Source organism: Cydia fagiglandana, chromosome 6 (genome assembly GCF_963556715.1).
Source record: "Cydia fagiglandana chromosome 6, ilCydFagi1.1, whole genome shotgun sequence".
Classification (NCBI taxonomy): Eukaryota; Metazoa; Arthropoda; class Insecta; order Lepidoptera; family Tortricidae; genus Cydia; species Cydia fagiglandana.
The window spans coordinates 1270576-1294038 of record NC_085937.1 but is presented as its reverse complement, the minus strand read 5'-3'; the positions used below and the strand labels follow the sequence as shown (position 1 = coordinate 1294038).

General features: G+C 40.2%; 2 protein-coding genes across 12 annotated transcripts in view; one reads left to right on the top strand and one right to left on the bottom strand.

Annotated features, from left to right (window-relative positions):
* The window catches only part of LOC134664917 (disintegrin and metalloproteinase domain-containing protein 11), a 733539-nt gene extending 712055 nt beyond the window's left edge, over positions 1-21484 (top strand). For 3 of the 11 annotated variants that reach the window (XM_063521627.1, XM_063521628.1, XM_063521636.1), the window contains 10 exons: positions 7324-7477; positions 9653-9791; positions 11441-11590; positions 11787-11798; positions 12323-12397; positions 12974-13032; positions 13340-13548; positions 13921-14291; positions 15134-15328; positions 16781-21484. In XM_063521627.1, coding sequence (XP_063377697.1) covers positions 7324-7477; positions 9653-9791; positions 11441-11590; positions 11787-11798; positions 12323-12397; positions 12974-13032; positions 13340-13548; positions 13921-14291; positions 15134-15328; positions 16781-17018 — 1602 coding nt within the window. In that variant the 3' untranslated portion in view covers positions 17019-21484. Of the gene's footprint in view, positions 1-7323; positions 7478-9167; positions 9274-9652; positions 9792-11440; positions 11591-11786; positions 11799-12322; positions 12398-12973; positions 13033-13339; positions 13549-13920; positions 14292-15133; positions 15329-16780 lie in introns of all 11 variants that reach the window. The other 8 variants (XM_063521632.1, XM_063521631.1, XM_063521637.1 and 5 more) reach the window with 8 other exon arrangements.
* Positions 21485-21747: 263 nt separating this feature from the next.
* Positions 21748-23463, bottom strand: LOC134664924 (dynein axonemal assembly factor 3 homolog). Its single transcript, XM_063521647.1, has one exon. It carries the CDS (start codon positions 23232-23234, stop codon positions 21852-21854), a length of 1383 nt encoding a protein of 460 aa, XP_063377717.1. The 5' UTR covers positions 23235-23463; the 3' UTR covers positions 21748-21851.

The following is a 23463-nucleotide window of genomic DNA, read 5'->3' as shown; positions in this document are numbered from 1 at the left end:
TTCCCATCTGCCATCTGCAGAGGGCAACACTTGGTTTGGCGTTGAGGTGTCAATAATATGACAGACCCTCCAACTCGCATGGTTTATTCCCATTTATAAACAAGGACCACTTCGTTGCTATTCGTTCCCCGTAACCCGGAATAATCCGGGCCCCGCAGCCTGCCGCCCCGTGTATAATTGGGACGTCTGTCCGTACGTCACTAATTATAAGTTCGGCTTCCTTTTTCCTTGTACGTCGAGGGCCATAACATAAGCGATGTGCGAATAGCAGAGAATTACGTGAAATTGTAATGACTATAGACAATTGGCGACACGCACGGCTACCATGAGTTGACACTTGATGTCTACGCTGGCGACTGCGTGAACTAGATCAGAATTCATCAGTAAGATTACTCGCACTGATGTATCGGCGCAAGGCGAGTACGGCCTATGTGGACTCTCGGCGGGGCCGGGGTAAGCGTTCATGTTAAGGAGCAGTGTATTCAGCCAGTAGAATTTCTGAAAAATTGTAGCGCTCTCTTAGATCGTAATGCGATTGGCAAAAAATATACATAGCAATTTGGAAGCTTTTCTTTAGTAACTTCAGTAATTCGAAACCTGATTAAACGACATCCGTCCCATAGAAAACAACCAGTAGCTAATATGTAACATGAAAATTTACAAAAAAAAAACAACAAATAATTAAAAAAAAACATTACTCGCCTCATTCTCGTCACTTGCATCAACTCCTAATTCCGTTCGGACTTACACTTTGATAATTAGCATCGCACACCGAATTCCTAACAAATGCCGCCTTAATATGAATAATTAATTAACTTTGTTTTAATGAAAATATGAGTTTGGCATAAATTCTGTAATTTTATACTCGGTGTTTTTCTTTAATTCAATTTCAAGTGTTTATTTCTGAGCATAAAATACGTTAATTTCTCAAAGACACCGGTACATATTCCGATTAACTTCATTTTGAAGATAATCAATAATTTGTTCTTATCTAATAAGGCCCTTGTACCAGCTATGAGGTTTGCGAGATCTACAGCTCACAGAGCGACTAGTTTTACTGGGCTGTGTAGTAAAAACAATCAACATTAACACGAGAATGATGATTTCGAAGAGAATACAAAAAATATGTTTAATAAAAATGTAAAAAAATATATATTTTCTATAGAGGTAATTTAATCAAATACTGTCTGAAGATGCATAGATTGTATAAAATATCTACTAGTAACATAAAAATCAAGAGCATATTTATTTTTTGTAGCTATCGCGAAATGAAGCGGAAAATACCAAACCCCATTTTACTTCGTCGCGAAACCTACTTCCCTGAAAACTTTAACTCTCAACAACTTGCTACCAACGATTTCCGACCCCTGTTTTATCCGTCAAAGCACAAATTACAGGCAACTGAAACTTTTCCCGTAGCACATATCGTCAACCTTTTTGTAACTGAACGCGAAATCGACTTGCCGAGCCGTGTAGCATGTGCAGGGATGGGTAACTCTCGGTCGCAAACTCGATTGCGAGCTTGACAAATTCTGTTACGATCCTACGCTGATGGAATCATAGTAGGTACGGCTTAGCATTGCAAGGACCCTATTTGCATATGGATAAAGGATTCCTTCTATTTATAGACAAGCATTTCGTGGAATGTTTCATATCGTAGAAAACTCATATTCTGTTATATTTTCGAAATGATTGGTTATGACTTATAGAGCATTCTTAATAAGTTTATGCAAAATTAAATTGTTTTGTAGAATTGGTGTAATCGCGAGGTCATGATCACGTCTAGTTTTGTAAGAGGTTTTTTATGCATTGTGTATGATTTTAAAACTTTGACTGTCGTTTCTGAATTCAGTATTGATTTAATGCAATGGGTCCCATATAAAGACATATGATCTTCAAAATAAACCGAATCGACTGATACTATTAAAAACTTTACGTCTAGCCAATTATCACCACCATGAACTATTTCAGTCCACGTCTTATTAATCCGTTATGACGTTTCTTAAATCAGCCTACAATTCACCTAAGAAGTATGCCCGTGGTTTTACTTCAAAAGTACTTGACCTAATTCGCCACCGTATTTCTTTTTAGGTCATTCCTCCTTCCTTTGCTATAGTAGTAAGTACAAACTGCACAGAAATGCGATATTCGCCTATTATGTGAGTATAATAGTTAGGTAATAAATAAATACTATAGGACGATTTTACGCAGATCTACGTCGGTCTGACGCCCGGCAACGGAAAACCGGCCCCCAACCGTAACCGTTGCCGGGCGTCAGACCGTCAACATCTCCTGAAGATGCCTCGTGCTCGTAGGTGTCGAATATTGTTCTTTTGGTGGTGGTTTGGTATATTTATTTGCGTATTTATTTTTGCGGTGGGAGGGTTCGAACACTGGGAACATTAATGTAAAAAATACGCAAGTAAGTATAACGGGTTAGCACTGATTGACTAGCACGTATCTTTTCGCGGATTAGCAAAGTAATATTTAGGTTTTAATTAATATAGATTTCCGCAAAGTAACGCCTTATACTATTCATTAATAATTTCCCTTACCAGGATTCGAAACTGGGACCTCCTGGTTCGTAGGCAGGGTCACTACCGACTATTAGGCTAGGAGGTCGGTACAGTATGTTTCATTATGTCTGACCATGCTCTGGGATCTATTTGTTCCTTATTATTAACACCCAACAATGTAGTAGGTACCTACTTTTTTGCAGAAATCGCCACATATTATACTTTATATATCAAAAGCTATTTTAATAATTTATCTACTGAATAAGACTTCTATTGAACTATAGTATTAAATCATAACAGTGATATAATCATGGAAACTAAAGACAATTCTAACTTATTTCATTTCATAGGTATGGACTTAGAACTTCGCACCGCTCGTATGCATTTATAGTAGTTAGACGAACTCTCACTTCAATACGATTGCTAATCTCCCAGTATAAGGAAATAGTAGCGGCAAAATGTGACAGCAGCTGTAGTGTAGATGTCATATACGTTTATCCAAAACTATCTCATAGGGCTGACATGCCTTGTTTTAATTAAATTATGATTGCAATATGGGATTTTACTTTTTCCGTTGAAAAAAATTACAATTTCTAGGGAAAAACCCCGATTTTCCTCAATATTACATACCCCAGAAATTATATAACGCCCACATATTTACCTACTTTGATAACTGCCTGCCTCAAAATGACCACCTATCACTCATTAAAAACAATCCTCTTAAAATATTAATACCAGGATTAATATATTCCATGTTTGCCACTACATTCACAAGTGGACCATTCTCTGGGCCCGTTTATGGTAAAATGAAGGAACTTAGTATGAACGTATATGATAGTTAAGGCCTTTTGTGTTTGAGTAATATAGTTTGACGAGCTGGCTAAACTTGCGCGCCATCAATTGCCTAACTCTCTCCGGCATAATCCTATGCCACAGTCAGTTATGTTCTAACAGTAAGTACCTAACTGGGGGCATCTTTCTTTGTCCAGCCCATTTCCAAGTTCAGCCGGGGTCAGGCCTTCCTGTACGCCGGCGCTACTATGGTGATCTATCTTGGGTTGTCATTGTGGTCAGGTTTTGTGTTTTCATTTCTTTTTCAACATTGGACCACCAGGCTGCTGGTTTTCTGCTTCTTTCTCTGGGTTTGCTTAGGATGTTCACTGTGTAGTTTTGATAACAGTACTGGGGGCCATAACAGAACATTGACAAACGCCATACAAAAGGTAAAAATGTACCAGAATGACAGAAACTACGAAAATTCACTTTACTATTTCCATAAGTACGTCATTTAAGTTTCAATTGGCGTTTTCTATCAACGATTGTCATCTTGGCTAGGTCTCCTGATACCTATAAGTACTCACTGCATCACCACAGTTCATTCAAAGCTATTAACAAGATCTTATTTGTCATACTGTCTCTCAACTATCCACTGCGGCGTCGCTAGTTCAATTTGTAATAGTTTAATCTGATGCGATTCGATTCAGTCAGCGGATTAGTGTCTATGTCATAGAGTTAGGTTCTATTCTCGATATTAAAAGCTAAGTTAGGCGTGCTAGGAAAACTTAGGTCTTGAATTGAGCGAATCGAAATGGGATTTATTGCCTCTAACTTTTTGTGTTCGAAAAGTTCTTAGGACGAAAGTGGACAACCCGCCCGGAATAGCCTTTTTATACAAACGTAGTCTTCATTTTCCTATCTGGATATTAACATTATTGAAAATGATTTGACACATCACACATTTTTATCGAATTTTCTAATTATTTAAGGGTTAGGAGTATTTATTTTGTATGAAATCTCTTTTCCCTCCTAATTTTTACCATAATCTAAAAATCGAAAAAAGTTAAACGTTGGCGCATAGTTATGGTTATTATACATCCAATTATTATATAAAAATATTTTCCATAATGTCACCAGTCCAGCCAGAATCCAGGAAATCTAATCGAGTGAATCCAGGGAGGAAAATGGGACTACGTTTATATGGAGAATCGGACGTCACCTTTCCTCAAGGTGCAGCTAGTTCAGGTCCTAGCTCGCCGAGCACTGATGATGCTGTAATCTCTAATATATAATATAATGACAGTTTTGTGACATTGCGGTCAAGTTCTAAGATTTATAGATCTTGTGGCGTTATCATCAACAATTTCAACAAATATTCAGAAAGCAAAATCATAAATTCTTAATAAAAGGTTCTTAATACAATTCTCTCTGGCGAATATCTAAAGAGTTATTGTTTAGGCCGAGGTCTGTGTGGGCGTTATCCGAAATGAATAAAAACAGGAGGAGGAACTTAGGAAACGTTGAGTGAGGGCAGAATCTCATTAACCTATCGAAGAATCTAGGGAGTTCCTTTGGTAAATTAACTGTTTGGTTCAAGAATAATGATTAGAAACTGTACTGGTGGAGCTTCATTCGAAATTACAAAACCGTATTGTAACGCCTATAACTCCCGAATAAGGCGAAATAGATAATCAATACCAACCCGACACAGATAAAGTCACTTGGGTCATCTAAATTATATCTATAACCGCAGTCCATTCAGAAACAAGAATTCAACACCATTACAATGTCAATCACTATCACCTTATAAAACTAAGTCCCCCGCCGTGTTTTAAGGTTTAAATGGAAATTTGGCATTACCGCGACGTAATGCGTACTTTGGAAGAAGTACGGCTTACTCCATCGTTGGACACCGCTGCTAATATAATTTCAATAGACCAAATGGACAATCGAAAATAAGGCCCCGTTGTCGGATTATCGCCCGGATCGCTATGGACTTTCGGCCCTAGTGGTCAAACAAAGTTTAATTGAAAGGGTTCCAGCCGTTTATTATAAGGTACGTCTGTTTGCGGGCCGGCAATGTTTGTTTTTGGCTGCTTTTGTTATTTCTAATTAGCAGTTGTGATTAATCGTAATATTATGTAGGTAGGTACTAGCGTTTTGCCGGTAAGTATGTTTATTTAATCCTTTATCGGCCTAGCCAGATGACAAAAATAATCTAATAAATAAAATTAAATTAAATTCATTTATTTCAAGCGACAAGGTTGCATTGGTTGTCCACCGTTGTATAATAAATAGGTATGTCATTCCTAAAATACTTTACAAAAAAAAAATATCAAAAATAATCATTTAAAATTCTTCTTAATTAATATTACCTACTATAAGTACAATAAACGTGATATCTAAGCATGATGCCTAAAAAAATAATCATCATCATCATCATCATCATTCTAGCCTTCAGTCGCCCACTGCTGACCATAGGCCTCTCTTCGTGTACGCCACTTATCCCGGTCCTGGGCCTGGTAAAAAAAAAATAATTATGTTAATTGTGCATGAAATTCATTACCAATTTATGTAAATTTTCTCATTTAAGTGAAGTTTTGTTATATCTTCTTGAGAAATATTAATGATTTAAACCTGAAAAACCATTTCAACAGTCATGTGTTTCCGTGCATATAAATAAAAGCACAGAATAAATAATAGTACTAGGTACAGAAGACTCACTCTCTAACAAAACGCGTCTGTCACGATCAGCACAGATATGGCCGCTAGGTGGCGACAGCGCCACGCGCGGCTTATGGCAAACCCGAAATTGGGGTCGAACGGATGTAGTTTTAGCTACCTGTAGCAAAGCGACGAAATCGCGGAGTGAGCCACGCCTGATAAAAGCAACAAGCACCCTAACATATTATACTTTGTATGTTTTCACTTCACAGCTTTGTTTGTCCTCGAATTACGAACTCATAACAACCAGACTGCCGGAAATTGAAAATCCAACCTATACGAAAACTTTTTATGTACCCATTAAACATCGGTAACTTCTCTAAACTCATATGTAATCCAATTTTGTCAATTCAAATCCTACTTTAGCGCGTATATATTAAAGTTTGTTTTTCATCGCTTCTATTTTAAGTGAACGGATGATGGATATGAGCGCCGATTTTAATTGCTTAAGCGTAAAGTTTCGTTTTAATTCGGGAGGGGAACGGAGCATATGATTGAACGTAATTGGCTGTTATAATAAAGAAGCGAAAAGTACACAAATACCTTATGGTTAAACAAGAGATTTATATTATTCAGTAAACAGGGTAATATTACCTATGTTCCCATAGGAAAGCGGGAGTTTTTCAAACATATGTAATATTACCCTGTTTACTGAATAATATAAATCTCTTGTTTAACCATAAGGTATTTGTGTACTTTTCGCTTCTTTATTATACCAGCCAATTATAAAAGCTAACGCCATCTTAAAGGTCAGCAAGGTATCTTAAAACCATGTCCGTTGCACCGTAAGGTTCCAGCTATGGTCCAAAACCAACTCGAATACAATGATGCATGCATATGCATACATACATGTATCTTATTTTGTCTAGCGTATTATTTTCATAACGCGGTCCTAACGCAAAATATTTTCACTTATATAGACAAAAATACACAGACAATACCAAAAACAACATTTGTACTGATGTCTGATGCCGTCGCCAGATCATAGATTTTGATTATTTCGTTTAGAATTAATCACTTCATGATATGGTTAGGTTAGTTTTTGCCACGTCATGAAATGACCAATTCTAAGATATGGCCACGATTTTGATCAAAACCAGTGAACGCTATGGTATCACAAAACGTTAAATATTACGTAATACGAGTAATGAGTCGTTTTACGGTTGACTCTTTTCGACACACGCCAAACAGCCGTTATGTTTAGATCCCAAATATTTGATTGGCATGTACCTACTAAAATGGCAAGAATAAAAGATAGATCTTCAACTTCATTCCCTATCTAAACTCCTCCTCGTCTCCATTCCAGATCTGCTCGAACGCGAACAAGTGCGTCTGCAGTCGCGGCTGGACCGGCCCGGACTGCTCGCAGCCGGACGCCCTGCCCCCCACCCCCACCGCCTGGGTGCCAGACAACGCCACCAAGGCCGCCTACAACATGACCAAGAAAGAAACACCTTATGGTGAGTCAATGCCGGTTACAGATACGACAGAAGTTAGGTTAGGATCTATCTTAAAGTGCAGCTTAGAGGAACGGTCTGTGTTATATCTGTTTTTACAAGTTTTTATTTGACTTGCCCTGTTAGTATGTATGTTAGTTTGTTATTTAGTGTGGATCAAGTCTTGGAAGCTAAATCTGACCCACTTCCCGACTTCTGATTCAGCTGAAATTTTGCAGACAGTCATGTGTAAATCAGATAACAATTAAATATAATGATGACATGGAGCTGATCTGCTGATGGGGGCAGGAGGTGGCGATGGGAACTCTGTGATAAAACAACGCAAACTAATTGTGTTTCGGATATCTAGAATCGTATCGATGAGTAATAGCTGCCGGTCGAAATAAAAGCACAGATCAGCGATAATAAAATCTATAAATTAAAAAGCAGAGCATAAGACTGTGGAAGCACCACCATAAACGTCTTACGTACCTAAGTCTATATTTTACCAAATAGCTACGTCCCTCTATGCTGTACAATAAGATAGATTGAATAAGCAAGGTACTTTTACGAAACTAATTAAATTATTTAATGAAAATATTTTAATTTGTGCTATTTAGAAACACTACTATATAAACTGAAATAGATGGACTAGCTTAGATTTGGCCAAAGGGCGCCGAAAGGATTGCATATACTTGAGAAATATTGACCCGTATGGCCAAGCGATCTGGGCATTTGCCGCGAATGCACCGGACGATGGTTCGATTTCAGCCCTGCGCCCTATAGACCTTGGTCAGTTTTTCTTTCGTAGGTACATGTGATGATGATGACATCTGTTTCAGTTTAGGAAGGTAGGTAACTATTCATAGGTACCGACACGCAATTTTATGTTTTTTTTGTGTGTTTAATAAAAAATAAAATAACACTATTATAAATGTCTCTCATATTTACATTAGCAATAATGTTCTGTTTATTTGCGTTTTGGTAACCTACAAATATCTACATGACATGACAATCAAAAACAAGTTATAATTATAATACGAATATAATCTTATTTATATACAAAATTACTGAGCCATGTTTCCAAGACAATCTTCAATTTCATGAGTAACTTTAATTTGTATGACTAACTTTTATGATTCCAGGTGTCTTTGTATGTGTTAATATTCCCCCTACTAACATAATTTACTGTTAACTTGAATTGGCCGCACAAATCCGAGCACTGCTTTCAAAATCCAAAATCACGTTATTTCAAATATAACTCACGTTCTATCCTCAAAGGAAATGAGCCGGGTTGTGACGCTATCACGTGACGTCAAATAAAATGACGCTATAGCTGACAAAACACAATGTATAAATGACAATCGTATTTACAATTTTAGCGTTTCTTAGCTACGAGGGTTACAAAATGACGAAATTTTAAGCAGCGTTTTAAATTGTTTGCACATTATATTTCGAATCACAAATATAATGAACAAAAAGTTTCAAACCCTGGTAGAAATTGGTCATTTTCTAATTCCACTATAGCGCTAAAACATAAACATCAGCAAATAATGCTGCTCCACGAAACAAAATACTAACATACTTAGCTTTACAATGAGTTGTCAGCATAATCGCAATATACATATATATATGACGTGTGGTAAAATTGAGAGCACTGCTCGGAGGGCCTCGGGCGGCGCCGGCGCCCTAACGCGCGGGACCCCTTTTCCAGGTGAGCACGCGGCTAATAAGATGAGCACCATGAACATGGTGATATTGTTGCTCGCGGTCGTGCTCTCAGTGTTCGTGGGGTTCGCGTGGATGGCGTACTGCTTCAGGTAACGGCCGGTAACTCGGTGTTGTCGCACTGTCTGTCGCTCGTGCCTGTCCTGTCGTGTCGTTTCGTGTGTTGTCGCCGGCGCCGCCCCGGCACGCGTAGGCCCGGCCCGTTCGCACGGATCGGAGGGCGTTTTAGCGAAGCCGTTGGTACTAGCTGTGACATTAGGGAACACTCGCAATGTTCGAACCTTTACTGTTCAAGAACAAAGTAGTTATTATATCATATCATGAAATCTTTTGTTTGATCAGTATTGCTTACCGGATCCGTAACACTGACGTGTAACACTGATGTCACTAAGTAAAAATGGGTCCGCTAAAAACGCTCTCGTAAACAGTATCTGTGTGAACGGGTTCTGACTCCCTTTTCTTTGGGCGCAGAGAACTACCACGGCTCGAACACGGTGTTCCTCGTGGCGGTGCTAATGTCTGTGGTAGGGGGGGTATTCATAGTATTTGCCCTGAGCGCTCTCTGCTACAGGTCAGTCGTAGTACACAAAAACTTCTCCCTGTGCCTAAGGTTAGTGAGCAGAAAACAGACCAAAGGTAGTCTTTAAGAAGAAATTTAAATCGTCACCTTCGTATACTTGTATGTTTATTTTAGAAGTTAGCGTTGGTGTTTCTGTTGGTTTTTACATCGGCAAGGTTTTTTTCGTTTAATTTTGGACAGTTTTTATGTCGTTTACGTTGTGGTCGTAGAGCTAGAGTTGGCGGGTGGCGCGTCGAGGCGGCGCGGCCGCGGCCGCTGTCGGCGCGCCACAACTGCATTTGATCTGTGGTTCTGTGTCCGCGCCGGCGGCCGGACCGCGTCCATCACGCGCACGCGCCGACTCGCGCGCACACACACGCGACACACACACACATGCATCGCCGAGCGAGGCCACGCCGTCCGGCCGCCTCGCTGCATGCCGACAAGGCTTTCCTCATTGTACTCGAGCGACACCTTCTCGACTCAAACCCTTAAGATTCTGGGCTCTTGGATGTATGCATTGGCTTATGTGAACTGTGACTCGTTTTCGTTTCCTTTCTTGGTCGCGATCGCGTCTATATCTTCCTATGTCAGAACCGTCACCTAGTACCGCATTAACCGTATTTCACTCATGTGTTAAACAACCGCAGTTACAGAGACTGGTCACAAGCGTGACGTCCCTGCGAAGGATGGTACGTGGCAGGTAACTATCGTACCGCCACGCAAGGTATGTAGTATGTACCATTCGGTAACCACTAACATATAGACAACTCATCTATTGGACCTGTTATTTTAAGGAATGAATACTTAAGTGATAACAGGCTGTATTAGATGGCGCTTACTCGCCACAATATATTTTGTGGTCCAGCAAAAGAACCGGAAAATATTCAGCGCCGTATCCGCGCTATGTAATACCTCTTGTTATCACAGCAAATCTACTCCTTGGCGTAACACATCTACAAGTTGAGTTGTCTGTGTCACTAACAAACGGACTGTAGAACAATTGGCGAAGATATAGAACGCTCGATTCCAATGTCACCAACCACTACCACTACCACTAAAATCTATAACTATTTGCACGAGAAGCGAATGTGCGATGCACGGATTCTTCTTTCAAGCAGCTGTCTATCTAGTTAGAAACGCCTAATGTTACTATAAGGAACCGATAGGCTGTTTCCGGTAAAAATGCTTCAAAACATCTTTAAACTCATAAGAAGACATTCAAAAACTAAGTTTGCATGCATGAGGCATTTCATCCATTCACTCAGTCTTAAATTTACTGGAAGGAACCTATACATCTAAGCTAAGATCAATCTCTTGAATATCTGTTTCCATGAAACATCAATTCCCATGAGGAATGAAACGAAAAATTTAATTTAATCCAAATCAAAAATTCTCAATTATTCTAAATATCCAAAAGCACCAGTTTTGCGCAAATCAGAAATAAAAGACACATGGCGAGGAACTGGACATGATACACACACAAACAAACATAAAATCAATACGACCAATTCTGATGTTAACCGGAACCTTCGACCTGATCAACTCCTGTTCCTCCCTGTATTCGATTCGATTCAAAATTTGAAGTTCGGAGATTCAATCCCGTTCGCTTTTGGTCAGTAACTTCGTAATTGCATCTTCGTATCTTGTAAACGTAATCGATTGATCTGAGTGTGCGTTCCACGCCGCGCCCGCATCAGGAAAAAGAGCACCATGCCGAAGTACGACCCGCCCTACGTGAAGAAACCCATCGCGAAGAGCTTCGGCGCCGGCTCCACCACCAGCAACAACTCACAGGAAGACATCTCTTTAGAAGGCGGGAAGATGCACTCCTTCAACAATACCTTCAGGTAATCCCTTTCCTTGGTTATCTTCTTCTGTTCTGTTGAAAATTATATTTGTTTATTCTGATTATGTTAAAAACTCTCTTTCATTACAATCCCATTTGACCAGAGATTTCTTTTAGAAAACTTTGGTATTCATCATTATTTTGTATACGTTTTTTAAATCTCGTTTCCTCTTTTTATCGGGTCTGGCCTCGAACAGAAATCTCCTAAGGTACGTCGAAAGCTTGACGCGAGGTAGTCTTGAAAGCGTCGCACCGCTCTGCAAAGTTTTTCTTGCGCACAAACATCGCTTTTATTACATACGCTTATGTGCCAAAATGCTTTGGTGAAAACTGCAGAGCTGATCGAAAAGGCTGTAATGGATTTTCCGTGTGTTCCTAGTGTGATAGAGCACAATCACACAGGCGTTCAGTGACATGCTTTGTTTCCAATCCTTATTTAGATCAATTTGTTTTACAATCTCTAGATTTTGGATCCTTGTTTGATTTTAGTCCACCTAAGGTTTGGTTTTGCACATTATGAATAGACATCACTGCCATGTAGCGCTTGGCCTGCTTGTCGTCAAGTGCCGAAAAAAGTTTTGAATAGACTAGAGTGTGACCCACGCTATCAAAAGAGCTAATACAATTCTGGCACATTTAGAGAAACATTATTGGGGTACCAATTTGAAAATTAAGGTAAATATATAAAAATTATAAGCAATTTCACGAGTTTTGTAATTTTTGCCCTCTTTAGCCGAGGTGACTCCCAGCGAGTAATCTTCAGACACGGGAATCACATGTCGGGGCCTGGCAATACTAGTAGATATCCGTAAGTATCTACACCTCAAAATCTATGGGACAGTCTGACAAATCGATTTAATTGAGGTATACAAGTTTTCTGCTAAATCAATATAATAAAATATTTTAAAAGTTAATGTAAATACTTCAAATCCAAACTACCAATAAAATAAATTAAAACACAACGCAGTCAAGAAACGGTTTTACTTAGCATGATTGATTCCATTTAACATCTGAACATAATCAATATCATGACTACATTAGCATTTCAGTCATTTATAACTTTCTGTTCTTAAAATAGATTTTTGGTGCATTATTCAAATCTGAATTAGTTTAGAAAAATCAATAAAAAATGGGTCTTAGTCTGCGTGAATAGTATTTTATCATGATCCCCGCTTTTATTTGCGTAGACTTTCAGTCACCATCATCGTACATGCCCAAACCATCGGGGCATGCTTTCATTTTATTGATGACAATTCATTTAATAGCTATAGTACTAGGTTTTGGCGGAGTGAACATAATCCCTAGACCCCTGCGCAAGTAGCTACGGTGAAATATGTTCTGCTTGTCGATGGTCGGTTACATTGCAATATTTTGTCTGTTACAGAGATCATAAACAAATGAAACGTGTTCATTCGGGTAGTGAGGACGAGCCTACGCATTCAGGTACAAATAAATTGTCAATAAATTTTCATTGAACATCTAAATTGAGGAACGCAACTCTCGACAACTCATTTTCAACGATGGTTCCTAAAAAGAGACATGACGGAAAGTAGTTTTAGTTTATTTTTCTGAAAATAACTCAATGTTTCGTTCCATATTCGTCCGAAATGGGAATTCAACGTTCTCTGAATCATCAAAGTGAACGGTTGTGGATTAACTTTGAAGAAGTGAACAACTGCCAGATGGCAGATTGTATACATTGAGTATTTTTTACTTAAGATTTAATTCATTCCTTTCCGTGTCATTCCAGGCGAAGAGGACATCGCCTTCATCGACGTGCAAACCAACTCGATGGCCAAGGTGCCCGAGAAGGGAATACTAAAGAAGCACGCGTACGGGGCGGTGGACGGGAAGGACAAGTGGGGGGACGACAGCCAGAGCGAGCACCTGGAGGCGGGCTCGCAGTCCGACGGCCAGGAGCCGGCTGGCGCGGTGGCCGATATGGAGTATAAGTTTAAGGTAACTGAGAATTTTGATTGTGATTTTACCATGGCACTCGAACCACCTCAAAGACCTTCAAAGCAGTCTCAGCATTCGGTGCTGCTGAGTTTTCGTAAAAGTCCTTTCTTATTTAGTCTATTCCTAGTCTATACTCTATCTCTATATGATCAAAAAATTAATCGATTGCAACCAGACTGCATTGAATAAAATTATCTCAGTAGTTTTACTTGTACTTTTACTTTGCCCTAGTAACTGGTTAAAAAAAGAAAGAAAGCATCAAAAAGTTAAAAAAAAATACTTTCCATAAATGCGGTAATGTACCACTATAAATTGAATTAATATAAGATACGTTACCTATTTCTAAATCTCATGAACGACGCATGTTTCCAGGATTTGAACGGCTACCACGAAGGTATAATCGTGGCGCTGAAGACTGCAGCCGCGCAACGCGCCAGCGCCGGGGGCTCCGCCGTCGGCTCGGGCGACCTGCGCGCGCTACAAGAATACGAATACAAGCGCGAGCGCGCATCCAGCGCGGAAAAGATCCACGAAGCGGAACTTAGAAGACAGAGAGGCGGCGAAGAAGAGGAGGACGACGCGCCGTCTTGTGGGCCCATTAGGATCAGGAATTTGGAAGATTTGATTAGGCAGTTGGAGCATCATTCGAGCAGGCACATGAGTCCGTCGGGCTCCGAGGATATAAGGATGTCGGAGACTGAGGCCGATAGGCATTATAGAATCGAGCCTGGAGAAGTGCCAGCGTAAGTTTTTTTTATTTTTTTACGTGCGAAGTTTTGGCTTTTACATCCGGCTAATACGTAGATTACACTGTAAATTTAAATCCTTGTTAGGCGCCTCTAAATTGAATACTCAGAGATTAATAATTGTGTGCCATTAATATTTTTTTATTGTCTACTCTAATGAATAAAGCATTAAAATAACTACAATATTTTCCGCGTGAACTCAATATAAGTATCGTTTTCGTTCGGATTCTACCGACTGCGCCAATTACCTAAAGGTGGGTTTATGTTATTTTAGCACGGTTACTGTGGTAATTAGTGGCTAACTTACATTGCATCGGGTTTTTAGACGCTTTGCTGCAGTGACAGTGTAAGGTAGAATGTACAGAGGTGTTCAAAAGTGCATGGATAGATATCGACCGTAATGCCTTAATATTACGGTTGAAACATCTCCATGCACTTTTGAACGCCAGTGTACCTAAAGAAAAATATATATCAATCAATTTGAAACAGACATCCGCTACGCAACCTACGGCGAACTTCTTACATAAGTTATTATTTATTATTTACGAGCCTATAGTGTCCCACAACTTGGCAAAATAACCCCCCCCTCTTCTTCCATTTATCCCAGTTTTGTTTTGAGCTACATCTGGCTAGTCTCTCAAAAGGAGTCCAAGTTATCCCGCCATCGCCAATTAAGTCTGCCGGATCTCCGGTTTGACTCACTGAGCAACCACGCCGTGGTTATCCTGACCCACGAGTCATCCGGTATGCAGGAGCCATGACTAACCCAGTCCCACTTTAACTTGGCTGCTTTTCGCGCTACATGTAATATTTGAGTCTTAAGTACTCACTCATTGCAGTAACCGCTGCCGCGGGCGGATCCCCGGCGAGGAGGAGTCCCGCTTCGGCTACCCGCGCTTCCGCGGCAGCGGGCGGCACCACGCGCCGCTGTTCCCGGCGCACCTGCACCCGCACGCGCGCGCGCCGCCCGACGACGACGCGCTCTACGAGACGGCCGACGCGGAGCGGCTCAGGGACGCGCCCGATAGTGAGAGGTGAGTGCGCTTTGCCGCTTCAAGCTGTTTTTTACTTGTTGTCGATTTTTTTATATCTTAAATGCCGGCGACGCACTTACAGTCGGCAGCAGAATTAGCTAAGGGGCGGGGTGTTCATAATTACCTTAACACGCTCTAATGGACTCATTTAGACGATGCGAGAAAACTCGCATAATTTCATTACATTGCGAGCTTTGATCGGTCCGTTGGGACGTGACCAACAGTCCGCAATGTAACTAAAGTCGCATGCGAGTACGCGCGCCGTCTAAATCGGCCCTTATTCTCTCGACAATAAAGTTGCGTCAAAATCATTTTGAACACCCGCCCGCTTAGCAACTTCTGCTACTGACTGTACAAGCCCTCTGGTGTTGCGGGTATCTATAGGCGACGGTAATCGCTTATCATCAAGCGATTCGTCTGCTCGTTTGCCGCCCATATCATATTCTGTACAATATAATCTAAATTTCACCAGTATATTTTCCTCTAACTTAGAAAATCGTATGGTATTTCTGTAGGTCAAACTAACATACCTTTTCATTCCGTCGAAAATGAGATCTTCAAACCGACTAAACTTTATCTAAATATAACTAATATTTATGTTAATTTTAATTTTATATTAGTTTAAATTTAATTGCAGGAAAAATTGACAGCAAATAAAAAATTGGGCAATTTAGGTTTCCCATAGATAAAGTTTATGCAAGAGGCCAGTGAATATAATGGCAAAGTCGATACAACGCCGCGTGTCTTATCATTGTTATACGATAGGTGGCGCTATTTACTATTCTTGCATAAGAAAACTTACTGCCATTTATAGTTATGGAATTTTAAACATAACAGTTGATTCCTGAGAGGTGTTAAGAACACACAAATATACAAAGCATAATAAAAGCATTTAAGAAGCTGAACTTGTTTAATACTTATTGCCTATAGTGAGCTCTCTGAGAGGATTCAATAAGTTAGAATTATGTTTTGACATATTTTTCCTAATATTGAGCTTTAAAACTCAATATGTATAATCTATTTATGGGAAACTTAAGTTTAAACAACTGAGTTACACTCGTATAATACACAACGCTCAAGCTTTGCATTTGGCTTTATTTCTATTCCAAAAATTTTATTATAAAAATTTAGCCCCGTAAATTCATAGAGTCGATTGGCCTTAAAATTCAAATTAAATATTAATACAGTTTAAAGAATAAAGTAGATATTGATAGAGTTATTTTATTGCATATCTAATTTTATTGTACACACCATATTAATAACACATCATAAACACGACATCACGCGGGCTCCAGGGTCTGAATCATATGTGATTACTAACGCTTTGAACCTATCACCAAAATTATAATGAGATTATCTCGAATTTCAATTTAAAACAAAAGAGAGCCGGAGCCCGCGTCCACAGCCAACACACGCCTCGACTCTCCGTTCCTCTTCTCTATCATTTTCTAGTGATGAATTTATTCAAGCTCAACAACAGTTAGCCCGGTGGGCGAGTGAAGACGCGGTGCCGGCGGCGGCGCGAGACAGGGAGAGAGAATACTTCCCGTCGCCCCCCGGCAGTTCCAGCAGCGACGCGACTATCCGGCGCCCGCTGGCGCCCGGCGCGAGTGGCGCCCCGGGCGCCCCGGGCGGCCCGGCGCCGTCCACGACACCCGCGTCGTCCTCCTTCCCCGAGTACAAGCACTGACCGCGCGCTGCCGCTGCCGCGCCACCGAGCTGTGACCGCGCGCACGCATTCTAAACCTTTTAGACGTAGTGGTACGAGGTAGTCGCCTGCGCGGCGCCCCGGGCGCCAACCCGAGCGTTGGCGATTTCGCGAAGCTCGATCCCAGCGTTTTAGCGTCGATGAGATAACCCTGTTGAATTTAAATGTTCGGAAAAGTACTTCCATCCGAGTAAATTTAGGGCAAAATCTAAGACCACATTTTTTGATAAAAGCTTGTCTATCCTCTATCATAATAATAACTAAATGTCTATTTCTATCGAACATAAATCGACTGAATATAAAAAAAGACAAAAACTCTGACCAAAACATTTTAAATTCGAGAAAATAATTAGGGTTATCTTTATGACGCATATTAATGACCAAATGTGAGTGTAGGTAAGAGCGACATTATTTGAGATACCCAAGGAATTTTGTATTCAGACTGCCAAGAAGGGTGGTACAGATTTTAATAGTTCCGTTTTAGACGATATGTTAAATCACTACAATTTGGTATGTAAAAAAATATTAAATTTGAGAGATTAATGTTCCGTGAATACTGTGAATAAGTGAGTCTTATAGTTTAGTCATATATCGTTTAGCTTTACTGAAATTTAGTAGGCGCAATACTACTACAACCAATACTGCCAGTAAGTAAGTGAGACTTATTTGATGTGTGAAGTGGAAAATGTGTGTCAGAAATGACCCAATCTATCGTTATTCCGTAATGGAGTTCTAATGTCTGATGAGGACAATTAGAATTCCAACATTATGAAATTTACGTAATATTAAGTTGTGAAGGGCGTTCATGATCCGAGACTCCTGTTAATTCGAGCCTTGTATCTATTTTTTATTGTAATAAAATACTAGCCACCGAAGCTCGCGTATGAGTGTAAGTAATTAAAATTTATTAATATTAAATATACTATTTTATAAAATCACCAATAAAAAGTGGTCTATAATGGAAGCAATATCACCAGCTCCACAGGGTACAAGGAACATAAACGCATTACTCTAAAAAAGTATTTATTGTACTTGCCAACACTATTCGGTTTTAAAATTTCTAAATGCTCCCTTTGTAAAAATAATTGTGTGGCACTGATATTACTAGCTCTAGCTGTACAAACTCAAAATAAATCGGAGTAAAAATAGATAACTGATAAATTGCTAGCCCTCCGATTAGGATAAGTCGTGTGTGTCTATTTTAATCTTCACGAAATCGCCAACTCTCGTACTAGCCCCGCGGCGTGGCGCCGGGCGTATCCAATATTGTATGCGCTGGGTTCCAACAACGCGGGTAAGACGCCTAGCGCTTGGACCCCACAGGCGCCACGGTGGGGGTGGCGAAGGCGCCCGCGGCGGCCCCGCGCACGCCTTAGGCTAATTCGATGTAACATGTTGCACTGTTAGGGTAATCACGTTACGAATAGTTAACCGTTAGAACACAATAATATTTCACACGTAGCTAATGAAATAAATGAATAGCGAATGAATGTAGGAGGCGCTGCGCAGCGCCATTCCGCTGTGAATACGTATGTAGTTATTGTTAGAAAATCGTGTACATATACTGAAGTATGAAGTATTAAATGCACATTTATTATGATTGACTGACTATAGGAAAATTAGATTAAACTGTTGAATGTAAGTTGAATGAAGCGCGCCGCGCTCTTTTGTCGCAGTAACTGTTACGTTAAAATGTTTAATAATTATATTTGTTCTATTAATATGATACGCTTTATAACTCTTATCTCTGTTTGTAGCGGGGCTAGGGCGCGGGGCGCGAGTGCTAGATCTAAGCGTAAGTTAGAGTAAGGTCGTCGTTTTATGGTAGCGTAAGAGCTGTGCGGTGTCGAGGTCCCGCGAGGCGTGGAGCTCGCGTTCGATCTTCCGACCGTCGGAGCTCAAGTAGCTTTGATTTAGATAGGCTATTAACAAATTGAACACTTATTATTAAGCGAAGCTTTAATGTAACGTGTGTTAGTTTGAAGGATGTCGATATTCGATGCAGAAGGCGAGCTCAACGTCTGGCCCGATGGCGATGCGTTTCTTGGTTAGCCTAAGTTAAATAAGTTGTGAAGAGTGCTTGTCAGACTTGCTCAGCGTGTGTCGAGTATCGAAGTGGGCGAAGAGCAACCGTCCCGGAGTCACCCCGGTGTGACACCGCCACGGTATCATTACAGTTTAATCTCTCTGATCAGCCCTGCGCGTACAGAATTCCACGTAAGTATCAAAACATTATAGTCCTTTCCACGGCAGGGTCGCCATGATGCCGTGGTCGGTGTGACGCCTCTCCGAACACGCCCCACTTCACACTGCGTCATTTGTTACATCGCGTTTAAGGAATTTTAAACTAAGCAACATAACACCAATATCAAAATCAAAGTTCAAATTCCTTTTTTATACTCTGTTGTTGAAATTGACATGGCAGATTCGTAAATAAACTTAGTACCTATGGATGGCTCTCTCTCCTTCGTTTTTACTTACCTATATTATATTTTAACGAGAAATTTTAAAATATCCAAATGTAAGTTTATTGGTATCCTAATTGTGTGCTTGAACAATATGTAGGTAATATTTAGTTAGTTATACGCAATATTGGGGAAAACAGATGAATAACAAAAATTAGGAATGCGTACTTTATTTTCCACAACTTATCCATGCTATAATAATGATCCCTATGACAATTCACTTTATATGGAGTAGGACGGATTTTTATTACTAGTTTTACCTACTGATTTATCTCAAATTAGTTATGCGCCATGCGTTAGCCATGTCAACCGAACTTGGATAGTCTAAGTTGTCAAAGTAAGAATATTTAAACAAATTCTAGTTAAACAAACATCACAACCAGAGATCTCGTACCGTGCACATATTCTAGACGTAATAAACGTACGCATATTCTAAAACTTAATGTGAATTATAAAAGTTATCCCATTTTATCAGAAATATCTATTATTATTATTGTATTAAATAAACGAATTTATGCAGTTTAACCTGAAAGATATGTACGATAAAATGTGTTATAGTTTCGCGTTTATTTTATTGTAAACAAATTTAGAGAGTTATCGTTTCATTCGCGATTACGCTAGGTTAGGTGGCCCGGCCACGACATAACTCGTAGTCTACAAGTAAAGTATTATAATAATGGACGAGGAGTGTCGGCTATTATCATTCCGACTCGATAAACACCGGGCTGAGCTCGAGCGGCGAACTCAGGACGCCATTTTGGAGAGTCCGTTTTAAATTATGCTTTACGAATGCACAACAGAAAGCCAACAACCCCTAACGTAAGCCCGTGTGTGTTAATGTCCTCCTGGGTTCGCCGCTTCCCGCGCCGGATTTCCAATCTTTACGGAATATTTGTTGTACTTTAAGTTAGTCTAAATAGTTACTATGAACACGTACAGGGTAGATGTTATTGCAATACTCTGTAGCTGGGTGTTGCACTCGCCCGCGCGGCGTGAGTCGACGTCATTTACTCATAAATACCAGAAAATGCTCAATTATTGTATCCAGAGAAATGCTCTAATGGCCACCCTAGTTCGTGTCCGTCGACAACGCGCCGCGCACGTGAAATGTACGCCGAACCAGACGGAGTCCTTTTTAAATATCTTATCTTTTTTCAGCTACAATCCGATCTTTATAATGTTTCAACGTCGGCAAAGCGTACAAGCGAGTGCGCGATCCAGTAGGCGTCCCGAGCGCGCGTTCATAAACCTGCAAGCCAGTCTATGCGATCCTCCTGGCACTTGCTACATCGGTATAGAGTCGAAAGTCGCACAGACTAGCTTGTACGCGTAGGCCTAATCGTCAATTGCGGACGCGCCAGATACGCCATTGCTCACGGCAGTGTTCTGCTCGTCGCGAATCATTGCAACGGCTCGGGAAGAACCACTATCGCTAAGCCTCACTCATATCCGTAACTATCTTAGAACGCGGCATACTTAAATTGTGACTAGTTATGCTAGATGCGTGTAAGAGCGTGTAATGTAAAAAATGGAATGTTATTTTTCAGTGTTTATAGAGTTAGAGTTAGGAGCTCTGAAAAATGGCATCGTTTCATCCACACTGCAGCGTATTGTAATGTGCACAAATTTGGTCGCGAAAATTGCCATCTTATAGCCACCCTAACAGTGCGACAGATAATTAAGTTTAACATTGTATAATGTATTGCACTACCTATAAATTGTAAATTTAATAAAAATGGAGGTAATTGCTCAAAATGTGTACCGATTGCAATGGTTCGCGTAGCCTGAGGCCGCGCCCTAACTAAATAATTAGTATGTTAAACTTAAGTGATATTATGTAATATAAAAATACGAATTTTAAACGAAAAACGTTGAAACGTCATTTTCTGTTTGGTTTTGTCCTTGTAAATATATTTGCTATATGATTTACTAAATGAATGTAACATATTATTAACAAGAAAAAATAGATGAAACAACAATTTTTCTGATTGTTTTATTGCATCCTTTCAAAAAAATAAAGAAAGTACAAGAATATGATATCGTAATAACGCTACTAGCTAAATACATATGTAGTTGCAAAAACTTTCAAATACCTACTGCTGTTATAAGTTTAACTACAATCATATTCATTCGATATTCAAAGATTTCCTTGACATAGTCTCTCCGTACCTATGGTGGATATTCAGTGGAGAGATACTGAAGATAGTTAAATTTTCTTTACTAGCTTATTACACCCACAATACTCCAAGAATTAGCAAAAGTTGGTTTATTTTATAGTTAAATCTTAAAATGTGTAGTTAAACCATACATACTCGAAGTCTAGTTACTAAGCGTTCATTATTTATAATAACTAATTACCAAGATCAAAACTGCCACTAGATCGCCTAATACGAAATTTAGCAAACTCATCTTTCTCAGGGTCAAAAGAGCCGAGCTTTTCGCACTGAGCCGCCGCGGCGGCTTGCTGCACCTGTTCTCCGTATGCCTTCACGTCGTCTCTCTTCAACTCCACCATGTATTTCCTCGACTCCATAATCACCACTGCGTCATCTCTAGCCATAGACCATACACTTGGCTTCACCCGAGGCAGCATGTTGTGCCCTAAAAATACCCCATGAAACAGACCTTGGAACTGCGGCTTGTGAGGGTAATGGTCCAAAGCAGAGAGAGACAAGAAATGCACTTTAGCGTAATCCACATTGATGTATGTGTCGCGATCTTCACGGAGGAGTAAAGGTGCTTCAGGACCGCCTTGAGATATCTTCGCATCCAGCTCGCTTAACACCACCATTCCTAAATCTTTCTGCGTATCCAGGTTCATCATACTAGCGTCGAATTTCTCTCGATTCTCCACCTCATATAACATGCGCATGAGGTTGCGCTCCGATACGTCAGTTGCACGTTTGTAGTTAACTCCGTGGGAAGATTTCAGCATGTCCTTGTCTTCACAGTCTAAGCCATAAGCTATATACGGCGAAGCCACGATGTCTCCGAGATATCCTCGATGTAGATATCTATCCCCGCATTTATAAACACCAGCCGACAAAGTAACATTTGGTCTGCATACTTCAGTCTCCAGCCATGTAAATGCTATCCCGTGCTCTCTAAAATGCTTGTACTCTTGGAAACATATTTGGCTAGCTATCTCTTTCAAACGCATGTGGTAGTCCCAATCGTACACTCCCACTCTACTATCATATCTAAGCCCCAAAGAGTTTCTCAGTCGATGCTCCCATAAGTCGCAAGCGTTGAATTGGTTTGTATTGCCTGTCGTCCAAAAATTAAGTAGGTTTTCCATGTAATCGCGTTCACGATATTTCATTTGCTCGATTGAAATACATGGTAGTATGCAGTTCATAAATTCTGGGTTTGTGACCATGCCAACCAGTTGACGTGCTTTAGCGATTATGTACCTTGAAGTCGGTGGGCGAAGCAGCATATTCCCATACACTTCGAGGAACCGTCTTGTTTTTTCCAGTAAACCGCATCTTGTAGTTTTTTCCAAAGCTAGAGACATCAGTAGTAACTGCCTGGCAACTATCTCAGGGCACCCGTCGACGACAAAGAGGTTCATGTAGCGTCGCTCATGTCTGTAAGCTTGAGAGATGGTTTTGATGAGGTGTCTTGCATCGCAACCTCCAATGACCAAGAAATTTAGCTCGTAAGCGTTTTTATCTCCATGGTTCAAGTATTCCTCTTGCAAATCGAGCGCTGGGCTGAGTCCCCAGAACATTTTTCCGAGACTTTGTAAACGTGTGTTGCTTTGATTGCCGGTGAAGGAATATTGTCAATGTCATAGCGACGTAAACAACAAAAGGCGACGGAGCGCAGGTTTCGAGGGGGTTGTCATGGCAACAGGTTATTTATACGCGTTGCCGCTCAAGCAACGGCCAGTGCAGTCGACTAATTAATAGATAACCTTTGAAGTTAATGAGGTTTATTGATTTATCTAAGCAAGTGTG

Excerpts from the sequence above, each read along its gene's own strand:
- LOC134664924 (XM_063521647.1), bottom strand. The coding sequence starts at position 23,234 with ATGTTCTGGGGACTCAGCCCAGCGCTCGATTTGCAAGAGGAATACTTG.